The sequence below is a fragment of the Castanea sativa genome, chromosome 10 (assembly GCF_040712315.1).
Source record: "Castanea sativa cultivar Marrone di Chiusa Pesio chromosome 10, ASM4071231v1".
Lineage (NCBI taxonomy): Eukaryota > Viridiplantae > Streptophyta > Magnoliopsida > Fagales > Fagaceae > Castanea > Castanea sativa.
In genome coordinates this window covers 26,092,937-26,116,663 of record NC_134022.1, presented here as the reverse complement: position 1 = coordinate 26,116,663, position 23,727 = coordinate 26,092,937, and the positions used below count along the sequence as shown (strand labels likewise).

The window sequence follows — 23,727 nt, the reverse complement described above, 5'->3', positions numbered from 1 at the left end:
TTATATATTCGAAATATTTTCGCCTAATGACCAATTTAATCATTACTTATGTAATAAACTTTAACAAAGCTAACTAAATAAATCAAATTAACTTATGTTTATAACATGCACATTCAAATTGATTAAACTCAGAAGTGATAATGCATGATATATGAACCAAAATAATAATATATTTTCATCATCTTGGCGAATCAATTCCATATAAAGTCAATGTTATCATCATGTTCAATGCCTTGCAAAATTATTTTTTTATAGATAATTTCTTCATTATTATCAACATTTACTATTTTTTTTTATTCTAATGATTTTTTCTTTATATTTTTTCTTGGCATTCTAGATTTTTAGACTCATAATAATAATAACAAACTAAAAAATAATTATATTTTCATATAATACATTATTAATAGCATAGAAGATAAATTTGCACATATGAAAGTTAGTGTTATGAGTTTAGTCTAAATTTTGTAGGAAAAAAAGAAGGAAAAAAAAAAAAAAACTCATGGACTTGCTATTTTATTAGTCTCAATTAAGTTTCCTAATAATTTTGTATTAAAAAAGTATAACAACTTGTTTAAATCAAATAAAACCACAAATTTTCACCCAAAAAAAACCCATTTTAAATCCCCATGTCTATGTATTGTATGTATCGTACAATTTACCAATACGATACGATTTATACGATATCCATCTATGTATCGGACGATTCATAAGCACTTACGATACAAAACTTTTTGTACACGATATGATACGTATCACGTATCGTACAATACTGACAATTATTGTCACGACCCAAACCCAATACCCAAATTTGTGACCCTGACCGGCATGCTTATATCAAGTTTAAACCTGATATTAACAAGAACCAACTTAACTTTTAACAAAAACTTTTACAAAAGTTTCCCTCTTTCTTTTCATTCTTGATTCTTTACTTCTTGAGATAACTTTTCACTTAATATTCAGAGCATCTACATTGTACTTCCAAGCATAACATAATCCACCAGGTACTCAAATTATGAATTTCACATAATACATCTCTTAATACTTTAAGGTACACAACCTTCATTAGATCCTAAAATACACAATACTGTAAAAAAAAACATTGAATTGCTAGTTTGGGATCTATAATTTAAAACAAAAACTAGCTCATTCTAAAACTCGACTAAGGCTTCCTCTGCTCCAAAATAAAACCTGTTGACTGAAAGGGTGGAAGGGATGAGCTACACAACTCAGTAAGGGTAAGATACATAAGAATTTAATGAGAATGCATGTAAATCAAATCATTTCATTTTATAAATTTTCAGATGGGAGAACATCTTTTCATGCATAGTATTTTATACTATTTATAATAATAACTTATACGCTCCTCGTAGGAAAATAAGTGTTCTCCTTCTTCTTATCAGAATAATATTACCAAAATCTTTCGGATTGAATTTCTTTCGTTTCTTACAAAGTCACCAAATATAATATTGATTGTTTAAAAATCATATACATACATACATACATATATATATATATATATATGTATTCACACACACACACACACACACACACACACATATATATTCTTGTTACAAAATAATCATTTTAACTTAAATCAAATAATTGGTAACTTTATCTTAAACTAGAAACATTTTAACAAATAAGAAGACTTTTTTTTATAAATTTCTTCTCATAAAATATCATAACTTTCATAGTCATAAGACTTAACATTTCATAAAGAACAGATATCTAATAATTTTTTTAACGTAAACTTGTACTTTCATCAGAAACTTTATTTTTACAAAACACTAAAACTTTTTCATCAGATTCTTTATCTTTAAAGCACAACAAAATTTCAGAAACTTTTATCTTTAAAGAACAGCTTTTCTTTTCATCATAAACTTCTTTTCATGAGAGCTTTTAACTTTTCATAATGTATTTAAACAAATTATTCTCTCATGATCAATAAAATAATATAGTTGTTCATAACATATTGGTTTGTCCATATCTGATAAATTTGTACTTATTTGGGAGGCTTCTAGCACCACTGTCCTAGGCATCCAGCATTCCCCACAATGTCAAGTATTCCCGGGATCACATCATAATGTATATCTTTCAACCATGGGGGTAGGTTGACATCCTCCATAAGTTGGTCGTAACCAACAATGGCAGGTACATCAGAGCCAGTCTCACATTAATGGCCAATCAGATAACATTTTTCATGGAAAGTCAGTAATTAAACCCCTACTGGCAGAGTTCAGATCATCAGAGAATATAACCCAAAAATATTTCATACTTATACATCATATGGAAATTCATAGTTTGGATAACATTTCATAATAAAAGTATTTCCATTGTTTTCTTTAAATATCATGTTCGTGGAATTAGTAACAGAATCAATATGCTTAAATCATATACATAAAGTTTTGAGAACTCATGAACATATCTTTGTCTGAAACATGATTATATGTCATATCTCTAATAAAAAAATTTTAATGCATAATACACTTTAAAATAACCTTATGACTTACCAAATGCTCATAGAACTTATCCCTTACTTGAAAGCAGTGAAACTGAGAGCCTAAAGTCGAAGGAGCTTAGACTTGGCCTAAAGTCAAAGGAGCTTAGACTTGGCTACTGGTAACACCTAAACCAAATATCAAAACTTATTACTATCAATTACTCCTTATAATAAACTTATACATTTATCTCAAAACCTATATCCTAAAAATTAAGGAAATCCTAATCTCACCTTAACGAGGTTCTCACAAACACAAAATACATTCATTAAACAACATAACGTACTAAAACATAAAAAAACCAACCTTCTCACATTGATCTCATATCTCTAGAAAAGCCAACTTCATTTCAAAAGGTTTTTTAAGATTAGGGCAATAAAGCATGCATAAACATAAAATCCTTTAAGCATGGTCATGTTACCATATACACTCACATGGCAACACATTGAACAAGATAGTTTCATAAAAATAACAATCAAATAGTTTAGAACCCCTCCTTTAAGTACCAGACCTTGAACCAAGTTACACAAATTTTATCTATTATTTCAGACATACTAAATGATAAGCATATTAATTTATAGTTCAAAACATTCACCCTAACTTTAGAATTAAATCCTCAAAGTCAGAGTTATCATTTATTGTTTACTACTCATTTCAGCAACATATGCCTCATTTGTAAAATACGAATGAGCCATCTAAACACATCCAATCCACATTCAATTTTACAGAGCAACTCCTCTGGATGTCTAGTAAAGACCATATCAATTTCGGGGTCAGAGCATAAAACTATGATTTACTAAAAATCATACAATACAACATGCTCAAATTTGTCCTGACAGAATTTCATTCAACTTAGAAATTAAACCATTATTTTTATATTAATTCAAATGTTGTGAGACCACTTCCATTACAACCATATGTGTCTTAGAATTCATAGGAATTATCCCTAGCATCCAAATTCATTGTATACAATTTAATACATAATTTATCATGCATAAATACAGAATCTGTCACAGTGACAACTTTGCAACATTTCCTTGTAAATTCACAAACAATTATCAAACAATAGTATTTTCATATGAAATTTAATACACACATACTAGAAATATCATATAATAATCTTCAATAAACCTTTTACCCATAGATATCCTAAAAAAATACAAAATTTATAATGACTAAACATGTTAACCAGTGAGTGCAATTCTTAACAAGTTCATGAACTAACTCTCAACAAGTTTCAATTACTGAATCAACTACACATTCAGCACTTCAAATAGCAATTCTATAAAGTTTATCTTGCTATTTTAATCCTTTAACACTTACCCATAATAGATTTTATATTAGTCTATCATCTAGAAGCACATGCAAGCATAACAATGATTCAAATCATATTCATGAAATCAACAATCTTTAAAATCCAACACACCCATAAACAAAATCATATAACCATCACTCAAGTTTAAATGGACAATAGATTAAAAAAATTAGATTTTCCCCTCACCCTAAGCATAGTTCTTAGAATGATAGAGCTAGAGTCCCTCTAGCTTTAAATTGAGAACAAAAGCTTGTGAAGAATTGATATTAAATCTTTTTCCTTGTTGCTGGACCCGTAGGTGTAAAAGGGAGAGGAGAGTTGAGAGTTTTTTTTTTCTTTCTTTGGGTGTTGGACCCGTAGGTATGAGAGGAAGAGACTTAAGAGAGCTTATAGCTCTTTTCTTAAGAGAAAAGAGAGTCAAGTTGAAGTGAGAATTCTGATTTGTGTGGACCCAAAGGAAAAGAGAGGAAGAGAGTTTTTGGATATTCTAGTTGTCTTGAAAAGTCAAATAGGAAATAAGGTGCAGCCAATGAGAACCAAAAAAGAAGAAAAGAAAGGACCAAGGAAATTTCTGGTGGCAGCCAAGAAAAGATAAGGGAGAAGATTTTGGTGGGGCACGTGTATGCATAAAGGAAAATGGGATGATGACTCAGACTTTAAACTTTTTTAAAATTTCCTTTCCACCCCTTTTATAAGCTTATATACTAGAAAGACCCAAATAATAAAATAACTTTGCATATAGACCCTTACTTTTGTAAACTTAATTAAACCCCAACAACTATATATATAATAACTTAACCACTTAATATAATTTTGTACATACTTAGTATATTTTTATAATACAGTTAGCCATTCACTTATTTATAATCTTTACAATTCTTATTCAAAGGCATTATAAAATAATATGTTTATTAAATATATTTTTTATTAATTCTAGAAAGAAAGTGACTTAAAATAATAATTAACCACTTAAACACATAGTTTAACTATAAAATTGGGTCGGGGTGTTACAATTATGTATAGGACAAAGGCCTTGTAATTTTATATTTAAATGCAAATTCAAATTCAATCATTCAATGAAGCACATATTTATATAGTTAGTTATTTATTTATTTAAATTAAAATAAGTAGCAACTTGATTGTAAACCCTTCATTTAGGGGGAAAGATATTTTAAAGTGAGCTTTCCATTTTAAGGGGCATTTTCATGAACTCCCCATTCACGTAGGTGTGATTGTTGTGACTTGTGAACGTTCTACGATGACAAGTTGGGTAGTGGCGAAGGCAGTTTGATTCTCGCATCATTGAGGTGGTGATGATTTTAGTAGTTTGGCAACCGATTCTCTCATCATCAAGGTGGCCAATTTTGGCAATAGAGAGTGATGATGTGGAAATCATCAGTCAAGTAAGTTCGTCCAAATGAGATAGCAACCTCATTCCTCTGCCTGCAATTGTCGTGAAAAGCCCTCCTTAGGTGGTTACCGGTGTGGTGCTTGCCACAGAGTCTCCGATGATAAAGTCAGCGTATAAAAACTCAAGGAAAATGTGAGAACTCAAGATATCAGAGCTACGACGTGTATGTATATTAGAATGTGTACCTTATTTGGTTTTAAGGAGTGTTTGTATATGGCTCCATTGCTTCTAGCCTTTGTGGCCTTTATTGTGGCTTTAGTGCCTTTTTTGTAATGAATCTAGGCTTATTAATGTGGGCTTTAATGAGCCTCCAATGATCTGACAGTTGGTTTGTAACTGTTCGAGGTACTGAATTCTTCATTTAATGGCTTATCTTCCTTTGTCCATGACATGGTGGGATGGACGAAGGTGCCAAATGGATTCTTCTGGGCAAGAAGGTTTGTTGGTCCTATCAACTACCCCTAGGTTTTGTGGTCGTCCTTGCGTGTCATGACGACCACCAAAAGGTGAAAGGTTTCTTGCTCAAACATGACTCTTGGGGTTTCGTTATGCATTTAATGCATAGTAGCGGCACCATACACATCATGGCCACGTGGCACATTCTGATTGGTGAATTTAATGCCCCACCCGTGTATCTTTTGGGTTTCCTGCTGATTTCCAGTTTTTCATGTCTAGTTTTTAAACTTCCTTTCTTTTCTCTTTCTTCTTCACTGTCTCTTCTCTATGCCATTGTTGCTCTGTGTTTCTCCTTCTCCGAGCTATTCTCCTTGCAATTTCCTATGCTTCTCCTTTCTAGGGTTGCACTTTTGAGGTATGGCTTCTTCTCCCCTACTTTACTCTTCACAGCAGAGGTAATTTGTAAGGGTTTCTAGATCTTTTCTTTCCTGTTTTGGGATTTTAGAAATTTGCCTCTCCTTTCTTCTTTTTTAGGTTCCATGGTTGGTAGCTCTGAAGTTAGGATACTTTTCCCCTCTATTATATTCCTCTTTTCATGTTTAGGGGCTTCTCTAGGTGTTTCTCATACTTTTTGCCCTTTAGTTGAAGGTTTTGTGTTTGGGGGTAGTAGCTTAAGCGTAGTGTTGGCTAATCTATTTCCCTTACTCCGTCAATAGATTGATTGGTTTAAGGATTTAGTGGGTGAGAGGAAAATGATGTCGAAGGTGAGATCTAGTGAGCTTGTGACGAGGTTGTCGTCTAGCGATGACCCTATGGAGGAGGAGGAGGATATCACGGCCTTTAGCCCAAGGGAGGTTGGAACTTTCTCTACTCTCTAGAAGGAGTATGGCCTTGACACAAAAACTCTTTCTAGGTTTAGGGATAGGTTTCAGTTCCCCAAGAAAGTTAGGATTCGTCGTCCTCATAAAGAGGAATGAGCTTGCCACTTTTCGCCTGGGGAAATGTGCTTCTATGAGGTTGCTTTCCAGTTTGGCCTTAGGTTTCCCGTCCATCTTTTCATCATGAAGCTTTTGAGTCATTTCAACATTACTCCTAGACAACTTATGCCAAACTCGTGGAGGATAGTAATCAGCTGTATGGAGATATGGCTGGCCGTCACTGAAGGAGATATGATTAGGGTGGACGAGTTCATGTACCTGTATCATTTGAAGGAGTCCAAAGAGTACGGGTACTACGAGCTTGTGCCCTAGGTCAAGAAGGCTAGGATCGTCACTGGCTTGCCTTCGTCCTTAAGATATTGGAAATCCCAGTTCTTTTTCTGGGATAATTGGGAGACTCCTTCTGATGAAGTTTGGGGTGGCGTCCCTAGGTTGCTCCATCATTGGAGATCCCTGAGTTTAGGTGCGTTGTCTTTCTGCAAGTCCTCTTCCATTCTTTGTTCAATTCCTTTATGTGTGTGTGTGTGTGTGTGTGTGTGTGTGTGTGTATTACCATCTCTAACTTTCCTGCCTGTTGTCTCCATGTAGTTAAGAAGTGTCCAAAGCTTAAAAGCAAGTACAAGCATCGTGTCGAGGCAACTGTAGAGTACGCAAAGACGATTGACAAGTTTGACGACCTGGTTGACCCGCAAACCTTAGCTCATTATTGCCTTGGTCCAGAGCTTTCCGCCTACATTTTGCATGCTATAGAGATCGAGGAGCAGAAGAGTGAGTGTTCGTTCTAGCTAGTTACTGCCTTAGGTTCTCTCTCTTTTATTATTATTATTATTTTTTTTATAGGGGATTCTTTTTTTGTAGAGATGACGATGAAATTCAATTAGTCGATGAACACCCAGATGAGGGCTAAAAGAACGAACCTCTTTCCAGCCTCAGGAAAAAGGTGATTTGAGTTGTGGAACAGGGGACTCTTGCTGCCCCTGCTTCCTCCATCCCTGAGGCGATGAGGACAACTTCTCCTACTACGTTGGTGGAGGAAATTACCCTGTGAACGAAGAAGCCACACGTGGCGGATAAGGGGAAGGAGAAAGCTTCCTCGCGGTCGTCCAACGTTTAGGACAATGCTAACTTGCTCTATTGAAGGCAATGGATGCCTTCACAGATGATGAGCTCAAGGCCCACTATAGAGTGCCTTCCAACGAGTTAGTGGGTCGTCACGTCCACAAGCTCATTCAGGTAATACACTTGTGCAATTTGCTTCTCACTTTCTCTCTTTTTACATGGTTCTGAAAGTCGGAACTTCCTTTCAAGTTTTGGGGGAAACCATTCACATAATCTTGAAGTACTTGGGCCAGGAGGCTAAGGCTTCATCTGAGGAGTCCAAGGTGAAGGGTATGGAGGTGAAGCTCTCGAAGCTTAAGAAAGGCCTTATCTTGGCCATGGACGAGGCCAATATTGCCAAGGAAAAGGTGAAGGTCTTGTCTGATGACCTGAGGGCGGAGAAGAAGCTAACCCTAGAGAAGGACGAGCAACTCCAGGCTACAAGGGAAGGGGTGAAGACTATTGTTGTTAAGTCCGTCAAGGCCTTCCAACAGACTAACGAGTACAATACTGTGCTCTTTAGCAAGTACTACAAAGGCTTCGAGCTCTTACGGCGATATCTCATTAAGCACCCTACTAACGTGGACCTGAAGAACTTGGACTTTGAGGTCATGGACAAAGAAATGGCTACGGACGAGGCTGCATAGGCTACTTAAGCTTTTGTTGTTACTCCCGACGGAAATGTTCCAGGGCCTACTGAAGTTGTTGGTGGAGAGCCTGGCATTTAAGCCTACGAATACTTTTTTTTGGTGCCTAGTATGTTTTTGGGCTTTTAATTCTATCTCCAAAACAATATTTGTTGCCCAATGTTTTTGGACTTTTAACTTAGACATAATATATTCATGTTTTACCTGCTTACTTTCTTGCTTCCGTTGGTTTGTTCTTTGTTATGCTTGACACTTCTTATCTGTATGTGGTTCATGATTTTTGCCTGTAACTTTGCATGTTTACCCTTAGATTAGGCTTGCATCTGTCTAGGTAAAATTTCATTACTTAGCCACTTTTAGGTGACTTATACCCATTAAAGGGATCATCACTTGGCCTCGTCAGTAGTTTACATCCGTCTAGGCGGAATTTTATTACTTAGCCAGTTTTTAGGTGACTTACACCCATTTGAAGGATCTTGTTACTTGGCTTCGTCAGTAATTTACATCTGTTTAGGAAGAATCTTATCACTTAGCCAGTTTTTAGGTGACTTACACCCATTTAAGGGATCTTGTCATTTGGCTTCGTCAGTATTTAGATTCGTTTAGGCGGAATCTTATTACTTAGCCAGTTTTTAGGTGATTTACACCCATTTAAGGGATCTTGTCATTTGGTTCCGTCAGTAATTTACATCCATCTAGGTGAATCCTTATACTTAGCCATATATATATATATATATATATATATATATATATATATATATATATATATATATATATATATATATATATATATATATATTTTTTTTTTTTTTTTTTTTTTTGAATTCTTGACTTGTATATAGTACATTGAAATGTCAACTGAATAGTACTTTTATTGCCTTGTTTCAAAACACGAATATAATAGTTCATTACACTTATTGATGGTACCTTTTCAAATGTTCAATATTCCATGGTCGTGGTAGTTTCTTCCCGTCCAACGTTTCTATGTGATAGATGCCTTGTCTAGAATAATGGGTGACCCTGTAGGGCCCTTCCCAGGTTGGACCAAGCCTTCCTTGGGTCGAGTTTTTGGTAGTAGGTGTGTCCTTACGCAGGACGAGGTCTCCTATGTTAAGTCGTTTGAGCTTCACTCTCTTATTGTAGTATTCAACCATCTTTTGATGGTACCTCGTCATCTTATGGGATGCTCTGTCTTTAACTTCGTCCAAGCAGTCCAAGTTGGTTCTCAACTGATCGTCATTATTGTCTTCATGGAAGACTTCTCGTCTCATGCTAGTGATTCCCACTTCAACTGGGATTACTGCTTCGGTGCCATAGGTGAGTCTGAAGGGGGTTTCTCCTATCGGGTTCTTGTTGCAGTCCTGTATGCCTACAGGACATTAGGCAATTCATCCGGCCAAGCATCCTTTGCATCTTCCAACTGAGTTTTGATGATCTTGAGCAAGGTCCGATTTGTCATTTCGCTCAAACCATTGGCTAGTGAGTGACTTGGGGACGAGAATTGGTTCTTGATCCCTAGCCCTGAGTAAAATTCCTTGAAGCTTTGACTGTCAAACTACCATCCGTTGTCAGACATGATCATTCGTGGTATCACAAATCTACAAACTGTGTTCTTCCACACGAAGTTCTAGATCTTTGCTTCCGTGATGGTTGCTAGTGCTTCTACTTCAACCCACTTTGTGAAATAGTCAATAGTGACCAGTAAAAATTTACCTATCTTTTACCTTGGGGTAATGGACCAACGATGTCAATTCTCCACTAGACAAATGGCCATGGGGTGGCTATTGATGTCAGTCTCTCTGTTGGGATGCGTTGAACATTTCCAAAACTTTGGCATTTGTCGCACCTCTTGACGAACTCCTTTACGTCCTTTTGTATAGTAGGCTAGAAGTAACCTGTTCTGATAATCTTGCTTACTAGGGATCTTGGGCTTGCATGGTTTCCACATATTCCTTCATGGATCTCTTCTGGAATGTATTTGGCTTCATCCTCGTAGACACACTTCAGGTACGGCATGGAGAAACCTCTTTTATACATGGCGTTGTTCAGGATTATGAACTTGGCTACCCTCTTCCTGACTTTCCTAGCCTTCTCGACGTCTTGTGGAAGCCGTCCATCCTGGAGGTAGGACAAGATTGGGGTCTTCTAGCTACTTTCACTTTGGATTTCGAAGGTGATGACCTTTTCAATGTCGGGACGTTTCCAGACTTCCATCTTTAAGTCTGTACTTGTTGGTCCTACTTCTGATGATGCTTGCTTTGCAAGCTCGTCTGCCCCCATATTCTGGCTTTTTGGTACCTGTGTAAATTCTACCCGATTAAACTCCTGTGCCAAATACTTCGTCAGCCTCAGGTATTTTTGCATTATTTCCTCTTTTGCTTGATACTCCCCCTTTATCTACCCCACAACTAGCTTTGAATCACTCTGGAGGAGTAAGTTTTTGGCTCCTAGCACCTTTCTGACCATTAATTTCGTCAGTATTCCTTTGTATTCAGTTTCGTTGTTGGTGGCCTGGAATATTAGATGAACTCCGTATTTGAGCACTTCTCCTTCTAGGGTGATGATAATGACCCTTAGTCCGCCCCTCTTTCAGGCTAACGAATCGTCAGTCTGAATTGTCCATCTTTCTGCTTTGCCCGATGCCTCATCCACGTCTGAGACTGTGAATTCGACAATGAAGTCTACTAGTGTCTACGCCTTGATAGCTGTCATGGGGTGGTACTCAATGTTGAACTGGCTAAGCACGATTACCCATTGAATCATCCTTCCTGCTGCTTCAAGCTTATTCATAGACTTTTTTATGGGTTGGTTTGTCATCACTAGGGTAGGATTCACTTGGAAGTAAGGGCGCAGCTTTTGCGAAGCTACAATCAAGGCAAATGCAATCTTCTTGATTCCTTAGGTACTTTGCTTAACTGACGTAGTAAATTGGGAGTTGCGTTCCATCTTCCTCCTGAATCAAGGCAGTGCTCACGGCTGTAGCTGACATCGCCAAGTATAAATATAGGTCTTTTTCTCCCTCTTTAGATGGTCTTAGGAAGGGTGGATTGCTCAGATATTATTTGAGCTTCTAAAAGGATTTTTCACACTCTTCCGTCCATGTGAAAGCTTGCTTCAGCATCTTGAAGAAGGGCAGGCATTTGCCCATTGCCTTATAGACAAACCTGTTGAGTGCTACTATTCTTCTTGTGAGCTTCTAGACTTCCTTTACAGTCTTAGGCAACATCATCTCTAATATGGCTCGCACCTTTTCTGAGCTTGCTTCTATCCCTCTTTAGGACACCATGAACCCTAATAATTTTCCTAACGCTACCCCAAAGGCATACTTGCTGAGGTACAACTTCATTTGATACTGCCTGAAAGTTGTGAACGTCTCTTGGAGGTCGTCCAAGTGAGCAGACTCTTCATTACTCTTGACGAGCATGTCATCCATGTACACTTCCATGTTCCTTCTGATCTGTTGCTGAACATTTTGTTTACTAACCTTTGATGGGTTATTCCTGCGTTTTTCAGTCCAAAGGGCATTACCTTGTAGTAATAAAGCCCTTGACTTGTGATGAAGGTAATTTTCTCCTGGTCTTCTTCTGCCATTTTTATCTAGTTGTACCTCAAGAATGCATCCATGAATGTTAAAAGTTTGTGTCTTGTCGTGGAGTCCACTAGCTGATCTATCCTTGGCAGGGGAAAGCTGTCCTTTGGGCAGGCCTTGTTTAGGTCTGTGAAGTCTACACAAATGCTCCATTTTCCATTTGCCTTATTCACCAGGATGATGTTGGCTATCCAGTCAGGGTAATAGACCTTGTGGATGAACTTCGCTGCTAGCAGTTTGTTAACCTTGTCCGTGATTGCCTAGTTTCATTTTGGAGTAAAGACTCGTTGTTGCTACTTAACAGGTTTTCTCTTGGGATCTACGTTTAGCTTGTGTTGGATAATCTCTATGGATATGCCTAGAATATCCTCGTAGCTCCATGCAAAGATGTCCAAGTTCTCCTTGAGGAATTGGACTAGTTTCTCCCTCATCTCTATATTTAGGGTCATTCCCACCCTTGTAGTCTTCATTGGCTCTCCGTCTACCAGCTCCACAGTTTTCAGGGTTTCCATCTTTTCTTCCTCTTTCTCCTCGATCATCCACGTATGGTTTTCCTTTGCAGCTAACACTGCTTGGTAGCATTCCATAGCTAGCACCTGATCTCCTTTTACCTCGCCTACACCATTTTCTGTTAGGAACTTTACCTTCAGGTAATAGGTGGACGTGACTGCCTTCCAACGATTGAGTGTAAGCCTTCCAATGATCACGTTGTATGAGGAAGGACAGTCTACCACTAGGAAGTCTAGCTGACAAGTCAGTTGTCGCAGGTAAGACCCCATTATGACCCTCAATGTCACTATACCTTTGGGATACACTTTATCCCCACTGAAGCTGACGAGAAGGGACTCGAAGGGACGCTGTCTTCCTGGATCCAACTTCAACTGTTGAAAAGTAGAGAGGTAGATGATGTCTACGGAGCTATCGTTGTCTATAAGGATTCTATTGGTGTTGAACCCCTTCTATTATAAGCATTATAACCAAGAGGTCATCATGCGGCTGCTTCACTCCTCTGGTGTCTTCTTCTGAGAAAATGATGTCCCTGTCCGCCTGTTTCTGCTTCAGGGGTGGTATCTTGTGGATGCTATTCACCTGCCTTTGTTGTGATTTCTTGAAGGATCTGAACGATCCTTTTATGAATGGCCCTCCTGTGATCGTCTTTATCTCCCCAATCGCACTTTGTGGACGATGGGACGTGCGGTCCTCGTCCCTAGGAGAGGCTTCGTGCTTATTTTTGTTATTATCTCTGCATCTGCTGGAGTCTCATTTCTTGACATATTTCTACAACTTCCCTTTCCGAGTGAGTTCCTCTATCTGCTCCTTCAGGTCTCTACAATCTTCTGTATAGTAGCTGTGATCCTTGTGGAAACGAAAATATTTCTTCTTGTCACGCATATTGGGTGACGAGTGCAATAGCCTTAGCCATTTGAGGTAATGCTCGTCTTTAATCTGCGCCAAAATTTTATCAACATGCATAACTAAAGGAGTGAATTTTACTGTTCGAGGGGTTTTATCATCTTTCAGTTTGTTCCCGTTAGTATTCTGACGATATGTCCACTTCCTTTTTCGTCCTCTCCTGTCGTCTTCCTTTCTTTCTCTCCCATTGGACTTCTCTACATCTTCTATTGCTACTAGGGCATCCTCGGCGTTCATGTACTTTTGCGCCTTTAGGAGCATCTTCGCCATCGTCTTAGGAGGACTCTTCGCAAGTGAGACCATGAAATCCCTGGACTTCAAACCAGCCTTAAAGGTCGTTAGCTGTACTTTGTCATCCGCTTCGTCCACCTCTAGAGTTTCTTGAGTGAAATGCTTCACGTATGACCTCAAGGTCTCTTTTTCTCCTTGTCTAATGGTAAACAGGTGGTTTGCTGGCCTTTTCGGGTGTTGTCCACCGATGACGTGGCATAAAAAGGAGTTGCCTAATTGCTTGAAGTTGTCAATGGACGATGTTGGTAACTTAGTGAACCATTCCCTCACTACTCCTTTGAGAGTGGTGGGGAAAGAACGACACAGTATCTCGTCAGGGAGTTGTTGAAGACCCAGAGTTTTCTTGAAGGTGTTTAGGTGATCTAGAGGGCCTTTCAACTCGTTGAACGGGTCGAGTTGTGGTAGACGAAACTTTGACGACATTGGGCATTCCAGGATCACCGTCATGAAGGGTGAGTCCGTCCTCCTGACCATTCTATCTAGGCTCCGGTCTGTTTTTTCCTTAGTTGCGCTGCTCAGCTCATCTATCTCCTTTCTCATTTCCCTAATAAGGTCCGAGCTCGGTCATTCTGGAGTGAGGGTCTTCGGCAATCCTTCCTTCTTTGGCTATCTTCATCGTCATCCCGGTTGTTCCTATAGTAGCTCTCCTCTTGCTGCAGTCGCAGCCTTATCTCCTAGTTCTGTTTGGTAAGCTCCTCCACACTGGCTGTGAGTGTTTGGATTTGCAAAGCTAATGCTGCAAAATCTTGGGGAGTGTTGAACTCCATCTGGACTTGTGAGTTGAATGGAACTACGCTCTCGAACCTAAGTACGAAAATGTCGTGCCCACAGACGACGCCAAATTGATCATGTAGAAATCGTCGGTTGAGTAGGTTCATCTAGATGAGTCAGCAACCTCATTCATGTGCCTGCAATTGTCGTGAAAAACCCTCCTTAGGTGGTCACCGGTGTGGTGCCTACCACAGAGTCTCCGATAATAAAGTCAGCGTATAGAAGTTCAAGGAAAATGTGAGAACTCAGAATATCAGAGCTACGGCATGTATGTATATTAGAATGTGTACCTTATTTAGTTTTAAGAAGTGTTTATATATGGCTCCATTGCTTCTAGTTGTTGTGGCCTTTATTGTGGCTTTAGTGCCTTTTTTGTAAAGCCTCTAGGCTCATTAATGTGGGCTTTGATGAGCCTCCAATGGTCTAACAGCTGGTTTGTAACTGTTCAAGGTACTAAATCCTTCATTTAATGGCTTATCTTCCTTCGTCCATGACGTGGTGGGATGGACGAAAGTGCCTAATGGATTCGTCTGGGCAAGAAGGTATGTTGGTCCTATCAGAGAGCAATGGTGGAGCTATTAATATATACAACTTATGGGTTTCTAATTCAGGATGATCATGGCTTAATTATTGAAGGTAGGAGCTTTAAGTAGATTGTCTGTCTTTAGAAACCGAATGGTTGCTTATGTTATTTGCTGATGGGGTGCTTTAAGTTTTTGTCTGCAATTTAGCATAACTAGTATTGTGAGGAATGGGACGATTTCGCTTCAATTAAGGTTGTACATAGAGGCCTTAATCCTAAAGCTTATGATGGACATCTACTTGAAAATATTAAGGTTGCTCCGTTCCCAGTTTCACTCATGTCAATATGTATTTATTAATGGTGCTGCTAATTTTGTAGCTTATAAATTGGTTGTGTTTATTGAGACCCATGTTGGTGTCTCAGTTTGGTTTGAGGATCTTCCTTCAGTAGTGGGCCTTGATGTATTGTTGCATTATTATTCAAAAAAGTTCCTAAAATTTTACTAAGAAAATAAAAATAAATTAAGAATGAGATTTTTAGCTTTGCAATGATTTTGGCTTGAGATTTGTAGCAACTTGCTCCATTTGCAACAATTTCTTCAACAATTTCTCATTTGTGAAAGGTATTAGCACAAAGAATATTGTAGGGATATATAATATACTGGTGTTTACATGTTGTACAATGTACAAATTTAAAGACCCATTTATGTAACAATTTAATTTCATGACTCATATTTGGATTATAAAAAATATGTGGGTTTCAGTTAACTCAACGGGTAAAATCTCTGATAATTGAATAAGAAATTTAAGGTTCAATTCCTACTTATACCAAAAATTAATTAGTGTCTAGCATAGATTAAATCACTCTAAAAAAATGGTAGAGAATATATATAACCGAAACCTTCGAAACCTCTGAAACTCTCACAGTTTTTCACGTCAACACAATATTTAAATAAAATTATTTTTGTTCAGTCTAAAGTTAACAAAGAGTGAAACTCTATTTCTCTAACAAGTCCAACTTAAACTTAAACTCACCATTATCATGTTTTTAAAACAAAATTATTTTTGTTTAATTCAAACTTAACAAGAAGTGAAACTCTATCTTTTTAATGAGTCTAACTTAAACATTGTTAATTTATCTCCAAATTTGCGAGGTTAATCATGAATACTATAAAAGCAAAGCAAACCCCCTTTTTTTTTAAAGCCGAGTAGAGGTATAAGTTCTCTTATGTTATTTTCTTCTCCTCTACTTTGTTAAAAAAAAAAAAAATTTATTTTATGATTTTTCATGTATTTTTAAATTCTGCAACATGTGTTGTTAGTTGTTATATGCAACGTTTTGCATGTCATGCATAACAAGAATTCCTAAATATCTCAATTCTCAAACAACTCGTATCTATGTTTCATGTACACCAAATACACAAAGGTTGGCATTGTTGGAAAGTAAGATGCATAAAATGTTTTTGCTCAAAAAAACAAAATGATGTATAGATGTCATGTGATTCACGTCACATCATTAATAAGAGTTCCACTAAGCATATCAAATAACTTTTTTCTTTTTCTTTTTTGTTAATGTTGATGCTCATTTTGGGAAAACCCAATGGCAAGAAGAAGCTTAACTTCATGGGCAAGAAGAGAGTTAATGGATTGAGAGAAAAGAAACTCATCAAGCCCGAATGACAGGAATGATGGGTCTTAGGCCCATAAAGTAAACGAACGGGCCTTAGAAAAGCAAAGGGGCCAACGAGAGCCCAAAGGAAGAAGCAGCAAACCTATGGGCATTATGTGACGTAGAAGAGCAAGAATGGGCCACAGCAGGCCCAATGTAATGAAGCAAGAAAGTAAGGGGTTTGTGGAAAACCCATAAACCCCAAGGATGGAGGATATAGTAATTGGGTTAAGAAAGTCCAAAAGGAGTTAGTAAAAACCCATGGGAATGTAGAATTGGAAATGGGCCGAGGACGCCTAAATAGGGAAAATGGGCCGAGGATGCCTAATAAGGAAGAAATGGGCCAAAGGGGCCCATAAGTAATGTGATGGGCCTGAGAAGCCCAAAGTAGCATGAGTATGAATCCAATAATCATACTAGATCATTGAGACCAATTAGGAGAAGAACATGCAAGAGGCCCAGAGGAAGCCCAGCGAGCATGGGTCAAGTAACACCACGGCAGAATGGCATGGTAGGAATGACAACGAGATTATGGAAGGCACAAAGAATGGGCTCAAGTGAGGAAAAACAAAAATCGAGCAAGGCCCAGCTCTTGAAAGGAATAAACCAATAAAGAATGGAAAATTAGAAGACATTTCATGCCATAAGAGGTCAAGGATGAACAGCAGAATGCATAGATAAACCTCCAGACCGCGACAAACACATGGGCAGCAAACAAGCTTTTGACACACACGAAAGTGGAGCACACGCAAGGCTCAGGCACTTCCAACCTATACCCAGCCAGGGGTGGTGGGTCATGGGTCAAAGGTAAGAAAGGGTATGGTCTAGTGGTGGGGAGAGAAGAAAGCCTATACTGGGGTTTCAGCTCACCCTCTTTTGGGGGAAATGTCCTACTGGGATGAAATACCACCCAAAAGAGGAAGGATGAGTTGAGACCACTAAGTGCATGCCATGAGGGATAGCAAAAGAGAATGCCCACATCGTGGAGAGTTAGAATGCCACAATGAGCAAGCAAACAAGATAGTATGCTTTGTCTAGTAATGGGGAGTGGCACGGCCAGCACAGGTAAGTGGTGGTGGTTGGGCAGCTGTCAGACTAATGGATGGTTGGGAAGGACATTCAAATCCAGACAAAAGTATTTAAAGGCTAAAATGGTAAAAACTAGTCACGGCAAGCAGTATATATAGGGCTCTTGCCGTGTACAGAAAGGGGAGGAATCAGAATCACAATGGTAACCACCATCATACTACACAAGTGAACATTAAGAAAGAAGGAAAGAAAAGAAAGGGGAGGAATGAAAAGTAGCAAAAGCAGAGAGAAAAAATTAAAGGATTAGGAAGAGAAGGAGAGAGTGTAGAATGGCAGACATGCACCAATAGGCTCTCTTTTTTTTCCTTCTCTCCCTCTAAAAGCTTACCTTCTACTAAAGATAAAAGATTTGCTTAGGCATAAACCATTCAGACACGTTCTTTCAAAGTGAATAATTTCTACTGCAGGATCTTCTTGAGAAGTTGTTCACATTGAGGAGGTGGTTCCCTCCTTGGTCTCAATCTCGTAACGTGATTTGATATGGCAGACTACACTTTTTTTTCTTCTTTTTTCTTTGATCTAATCACCATTATTATTCCCCTCTTTATTTCGACCATTCCTCTCACGACACGTTTCCTGTTGTTGTATTCCCCATTTCAATTAGAGATCCTTTATTTGTCTTGTCTAATAGCAAACACGTCTTTTACTATTTATCATTACATTATGCCTGTCATAGCTTTGTTGTAGTGGCAGCGCTTGCCATGGGCATGTGACCGAAGCTTCTGCCAAAGAGAAAAGGGGCATAGTTTGTGCACAAACCGGACCAAAGTGAGTTGTGATTGGACCAGTCCTGACTCTCCTACCCAGAATACTTGGGCCTTAGTGCAGCAAGAGGCAGCCTAGCCCAACATTTCAAAAAAGGCCCACCAAAGCTAAAAACTCAATTATCTCTTTTTGATAGAGAACATGTTATTTATTGTGTAACCTTTATATCATCGATCATTAAAATAATAATAATAATTTTGAAATTTATTTACTATTGTTGATATCTATCAATAACATTCATTCTAAAATTTATAATTTCTTCATCATTTTTCAAACTTTGTACACGTACAACTAAAACATATAGGGGTGGGATTGTATGTCAAGAACTTTGTGTGATTGTGTCTTGTAGCTTAGAGGAAAATTTTGTCATGTATGATTAATTTTGTTAATTAGGAGAGTTTGAATTCGATTTTTTAAAAAAATATTGTTGTAAAGGAAGGGGGGGGGGGGGAGAAGAGGTAGTATAATATGAAACATAATTAATTGTGATTATCTCCATATATGGTAATCATGTAGCGGTGGAAAAGTGTGTATGTTTTGCTTAAGTAGGCGAGTGTGTGTGTGTGTGTGTGTTTTTGCTTAAGTGGATGTGTTGTTTAATTAAGTAATTAATTTTTGTATATGAACCACAAAACTTTTTTTAGTCGTTTCTTACACAGTAAAAAAGTTTGCAATAATTGAAATTATTTTTTTGAACGTAATCCATCTTTCTCTTATATTTTTCTATTATTTAGTCATATATATTTTGTTTTGTTTCAATAATTTCTAAACACTGAATTATTTGATTTTTTAATATATTTTGGCTTTTTAGAAGTTTTAATATCTGAATTTTTTAGTTTTTTTTTTTTTTTGCACATTTAAGTAATGACTTCTTCATCAAATTATAACACAAATTAAAGCCATATAAGAACAAATTATATAATTATGTTATTTCTTAAATTTTTTATAAAATTATTTTTGTCTACTTTAGAGATAAGTAAGTTTCCTTTTATAACACAGTTAACTACTAATATGTTAAAAGAGACTGCAAAAGGTGTATTTTCATGCACTCTTTCTACTTTTCAAATTATTTATACTACTATTTAAGGGGCTGCACCTGTTTGGATTCCACATTTTGAATACCTAAAATACCCTCAACATATCCACTTATAAGTTTTCAACTAATGAGGATAAATATGTAAATTAAAACTCCTACACTTTAAAACCCACAAATTCACGTACGCTTTGCAGTTTCTATCTCACTTTCTATCTCTCATTCTTCTTCAGATTGAACACATTTAGTTCAACTCTACATCCTCCTTTCTTTTTCTTCAGATTAAAGACATTTATTGTTAGAGGCTCCAACAAATTTACAGGTTTTATCTTTTGCAAGTTCTCTTTGTTTCTTTTCTTTGGTTTATGATTAACTTCCTCACTTCTTCTTCTTTTTCCTTCTACGTTTTCTTTTCCTTTTTAACATTTTTTTTTTTACAAAAAAAGAAGTGAATTTGTGATATGTATTAGTGTATTAGTGTTTTAGCTACACGAGATGTTGATGCGGTGTTGTAGTTTTTGTTGTTATTTCCTTTTACTGTCACTTCTTCTTCTTTTTCCTTCTATGTTTTCTTTTCCTTTTTAAGATTTTTTTTTTTTTTTACAAAAAAAGAAGTGAATTTGTGCGGTGTTGTAATTTTTGTTGTTATTTCCTTTTAGTGTCGCTTCTTCTTTTTTTTCCCTCTACGTTTTCTTTTCCTTTTTAAGATTTTTTTTTTTTTTTTTTACAAAAAAAGAAGTGAATTTGTGCGGTGTTGTAATTGTTGTTGTTATTTCCTTTTAGTGTCACTTCTTCTTTTTTTTCCTTCTACGTTTTCTTTTCCTTTTTAACATTTTTTTTTTACAAAAAAAGAAGTGAATTTGTGATATGTATTAGTGTATTAGTGTTTTAGATATGTATTAGTGTATTAGTGTTTTAGCTACACGAGATGTTGTTGCGGTGTTGTGGTTTTTGTTGTTATTTCCTTTTACTGTCACTTTTTTTTTTCCTTCTACGTTTTCTTTTCCTTTTTAAGATTTTTTTTTTTTACAAAAAAAAGAAGTGAATTTGTGCGGTGTTGTAATTTTTGTTGTTATTTCCTTTTAGTGTCACTTCTTCTTTTTTTTCCTTCTACGTTTTCTTTTCCTTTTAAAGAATTTTTTTTTTTTTTTTTACAAAAAAAGAAGTGAATTTGTGCAGTGTTGTAATTTTTGTTGTTATTTCCTTTTAGTGTCACTTCTTCTTTTTTTTCCTTCTACGTTTTCTTTTCCTTTTTAACATTTTTTTTTTTTTACAAAAAAAGAAGTGAATTTGTGATATGTATTAGTGTTTTAGCTACACTAGATGTTGATACGGTGTTGTAATTTTTGTTGTTATTTCCTTTCAGTGTGATCAAGATTGTGCTCCCATTCTTTTGCACCTGCTGATGTTAATAGTGGCAGGTGGGAGGCCATACTGCCTCAACTGTCTCAGTTCAAGCTTCGTAGGAATAAATTGGAGGATTTGTATGAGCAGGTAAATAATGTCACTCACTGATGAGATCTTTATTGTTTCGTTATTATTTGATGATGTGGTGATTAAATTTTAAAGAGTCCATGATAGAGTTAAATTGTAAAAAATCTTTATCTTCTATTTCCTCACTTTTTTTTTTCCTTCTACGTATTTTTTTTTTTACCATCATTGTATATGTTTTTGGCATTAAAGTTTTTTAGTTTTTTTTTTTTTTTACCATCATTGTATATGTTTTTGGCATTAAATTTTATTTTATTTATTTATATTTAGTTATTTATTTAAATAGTTGATGATGTGGTGATTAGATTTTAAAGAGTCCATGATAGAGTTAAATTCTAACTTTGGTTTGTTGATTATTATTATTTTTTAAATACTTGGTTTAACCCTAATTCTTTTATCTCTCTTAGGTTCACGTACGCACAAATTTTTTGGATTGCATTGAGGAGTCATTGGAATGGAGTATTAGATAAGTTCGGGTGAGAGACTTTACAAGAATTATTATATGTATTAAACCTCACATAAAATGGTTGTTATCTAAGAAATTGTTGTAAAAAAATTTCTTTTGTAATAGAAACTATATTTATCATTTGTATAATTCTATGTCAATTTCAAACTCATTGGATACTCAGCTATTGTAAAAATTAGTAGAACAAAAGAAAACAAGGAGATAAAAGTTTGAATTTGACCGAAGAAATTAATCCTGACCTCTAGGAAGTAGGAACTGTTAAGATTTTTTGAAATAAACTTCAACTGTTTAAGTAGTAACTTCTCAAGTAAGATTAAAGACCTAAAATAAAGGAACCACATCTCCTAAACTTATGCCCACAGTAAGAAACCACTAATACTAAAAATAGTATAATACGGTTCAAATACAACTCAAACATCAAAACTATCTACTCCTACTAATCCATATCTAAGAAATTGTTGAAAAAAAAATTCTTTTGTAATAGAAACTATATTTATCATTTGTATAATTCTATGTCAAATTCAATTTAAATTTTTTTCCATAAGTATTAATTTACTACTTCATAAAAAAATGTTACGTACATTTTTCTCAGTTTTAAAGGTTGTTGATGTTGTTGATATATTTGAAATTTAAACTATTTTTAACTTTTGTTATGGATGTGTAGTAAGTGGCTAACTTTTAGGACTAAAAACCTAAATTATTGGATTAAACAAAAATTGATAAATGTTATTAATATTTTTTAAAAAGAACAATAACACCAAAAGAAACGTGTATCTCTTGCCATAAAATTTGAAATTTAAGTTTTTATTTACTTATCTTATGGATGTTTAGTAAATGACTAAATTTTAGGATTAAAAAACTAATTTTTATTTAGGATTAAAAAACTAATTTTAGTAATAGGCTAATAGCAATCATGAAGACTATTAGACTTACTAACAATACAAAGGAAATAGCGATAATACTATAAAGTACTATAGACTTACTTCATGATTGTTTGTTGAGAAGGAAAAAAAAAAAAACTATAAAGAACAACTAAAGTAATAATACTACTAGCTTATGAGCACGCGCTCACGCGCGTGCTCCGAGGCTCTTCTATTTTTTAGGTAAGGGTTAATTTAGAGCATTTATTATAATTTGGGATTACTACATTTTTCAATCACAAAAAAAAACCTAGGAGTGTGATGAGTATTATGTGTGGTAAAATAATTTTTCATCACACCCCTAGGTTTTTTTTTGTGATTAAAAAATATAGTAATCCCAAATTATAATAAATGTTCTAAATTAACCTTTACTCAAAAAATAGAAGAGCTTCGGTTAGTCTGTAATGAGCGTCCTAGCGGTACTATCGTGGCTAGTTAATTATAAAAAAAATGTTAGTCTGTAATGACTGTCCTAACGGTACTATCCTTGTAATCATATACCAGGCAAGCAAAGATCTAGGCCCAATGTTAACGAAGTCACAGTTGGCCAATAGAACTTTACGTACGTTTCCTAGATCTCCTCCAAAATTTACTGTTACAGTTTTACACACGGCCAATATGCGAGTAAAAGTGAAATTCACTTTCAGATTCAGATATTCTTCCACATTCCTCACTTTTCGTCAACCCAAATACTACATACCTGCCCGTTCCAACCGCCGCCCCCAACGATCAATAATCGAAATTCGAATCCCCCTCCCAATTTGTCTATTACCCTCATTCAATCTCTCAAATTCTCACTGTCCTTTTCGTCAATTTAATAAAAAATCCGTATTATTAAAAACAAGTAATTAAATAAATAAATAGAGAAAACCATTAAGTATTGATTTGTTCCTTCAATTATTAATTAGAGTTTTGAGAGGTTTTTTTTTTTTTGGAAATTTGGTTTAATATTATCTTTGTCCACATTTACTGTACAAGTCAATTAAAGCTTAAAAAATCACACATCTTTCGAAAATTTTAAGTCTTTTATTAGTAAGATTCAAAGTTAATAACAAAAGTGATAAATAGTAAGTGAGTGTATTCCTGCATGGTTAGGCGTTTTTTTGGGATTGAAAAAAAAATTTATATTATATTTTTAATTATAACCATACTTTATCTAACTTTTTAAAGCAAAACAAGTTATACTATCAAACTTTATTGAAATAATCAAGAGTAATTTTAACTTAATTGGTTGATATTTGCCACTTTCTGTTATTTTCAACAACAAAAATTTGAAATTTAAATTATCTTATCAAACTAAGAGCATTCACACTAAAGTTGCTAAAAATTATAACTTTTATCAACTCAAAAAGTTGTTTTTATCTATTTTAACAATTCACTTTACAATACACTCAACATCAAAGCA

The 23,727-nt window shown here is 35.8% G+C and overlaps 1 protein-coding gene across 1 annotated transcript; it reads right to left on the bottom strand.

Annotated features, from left to right (window-relative positions):
* Nucleotides 1–13,170: 13,170 nt before the first annotated feature.
* On the bottom strand, nt 13,171–14,136 carry LOC142612304 (uncharacterized). The gene has a single exon (XM_075784414.1). It carries the CDS (start codon nt 14,134–14,136, stop codon nt 13,171–13,173), a length of 966 nt encoding a protein of 321 aa, XP_075640529.1.
* Nucleotides 14,137–23,727: the final 9,591 nt, after the last annotated feature.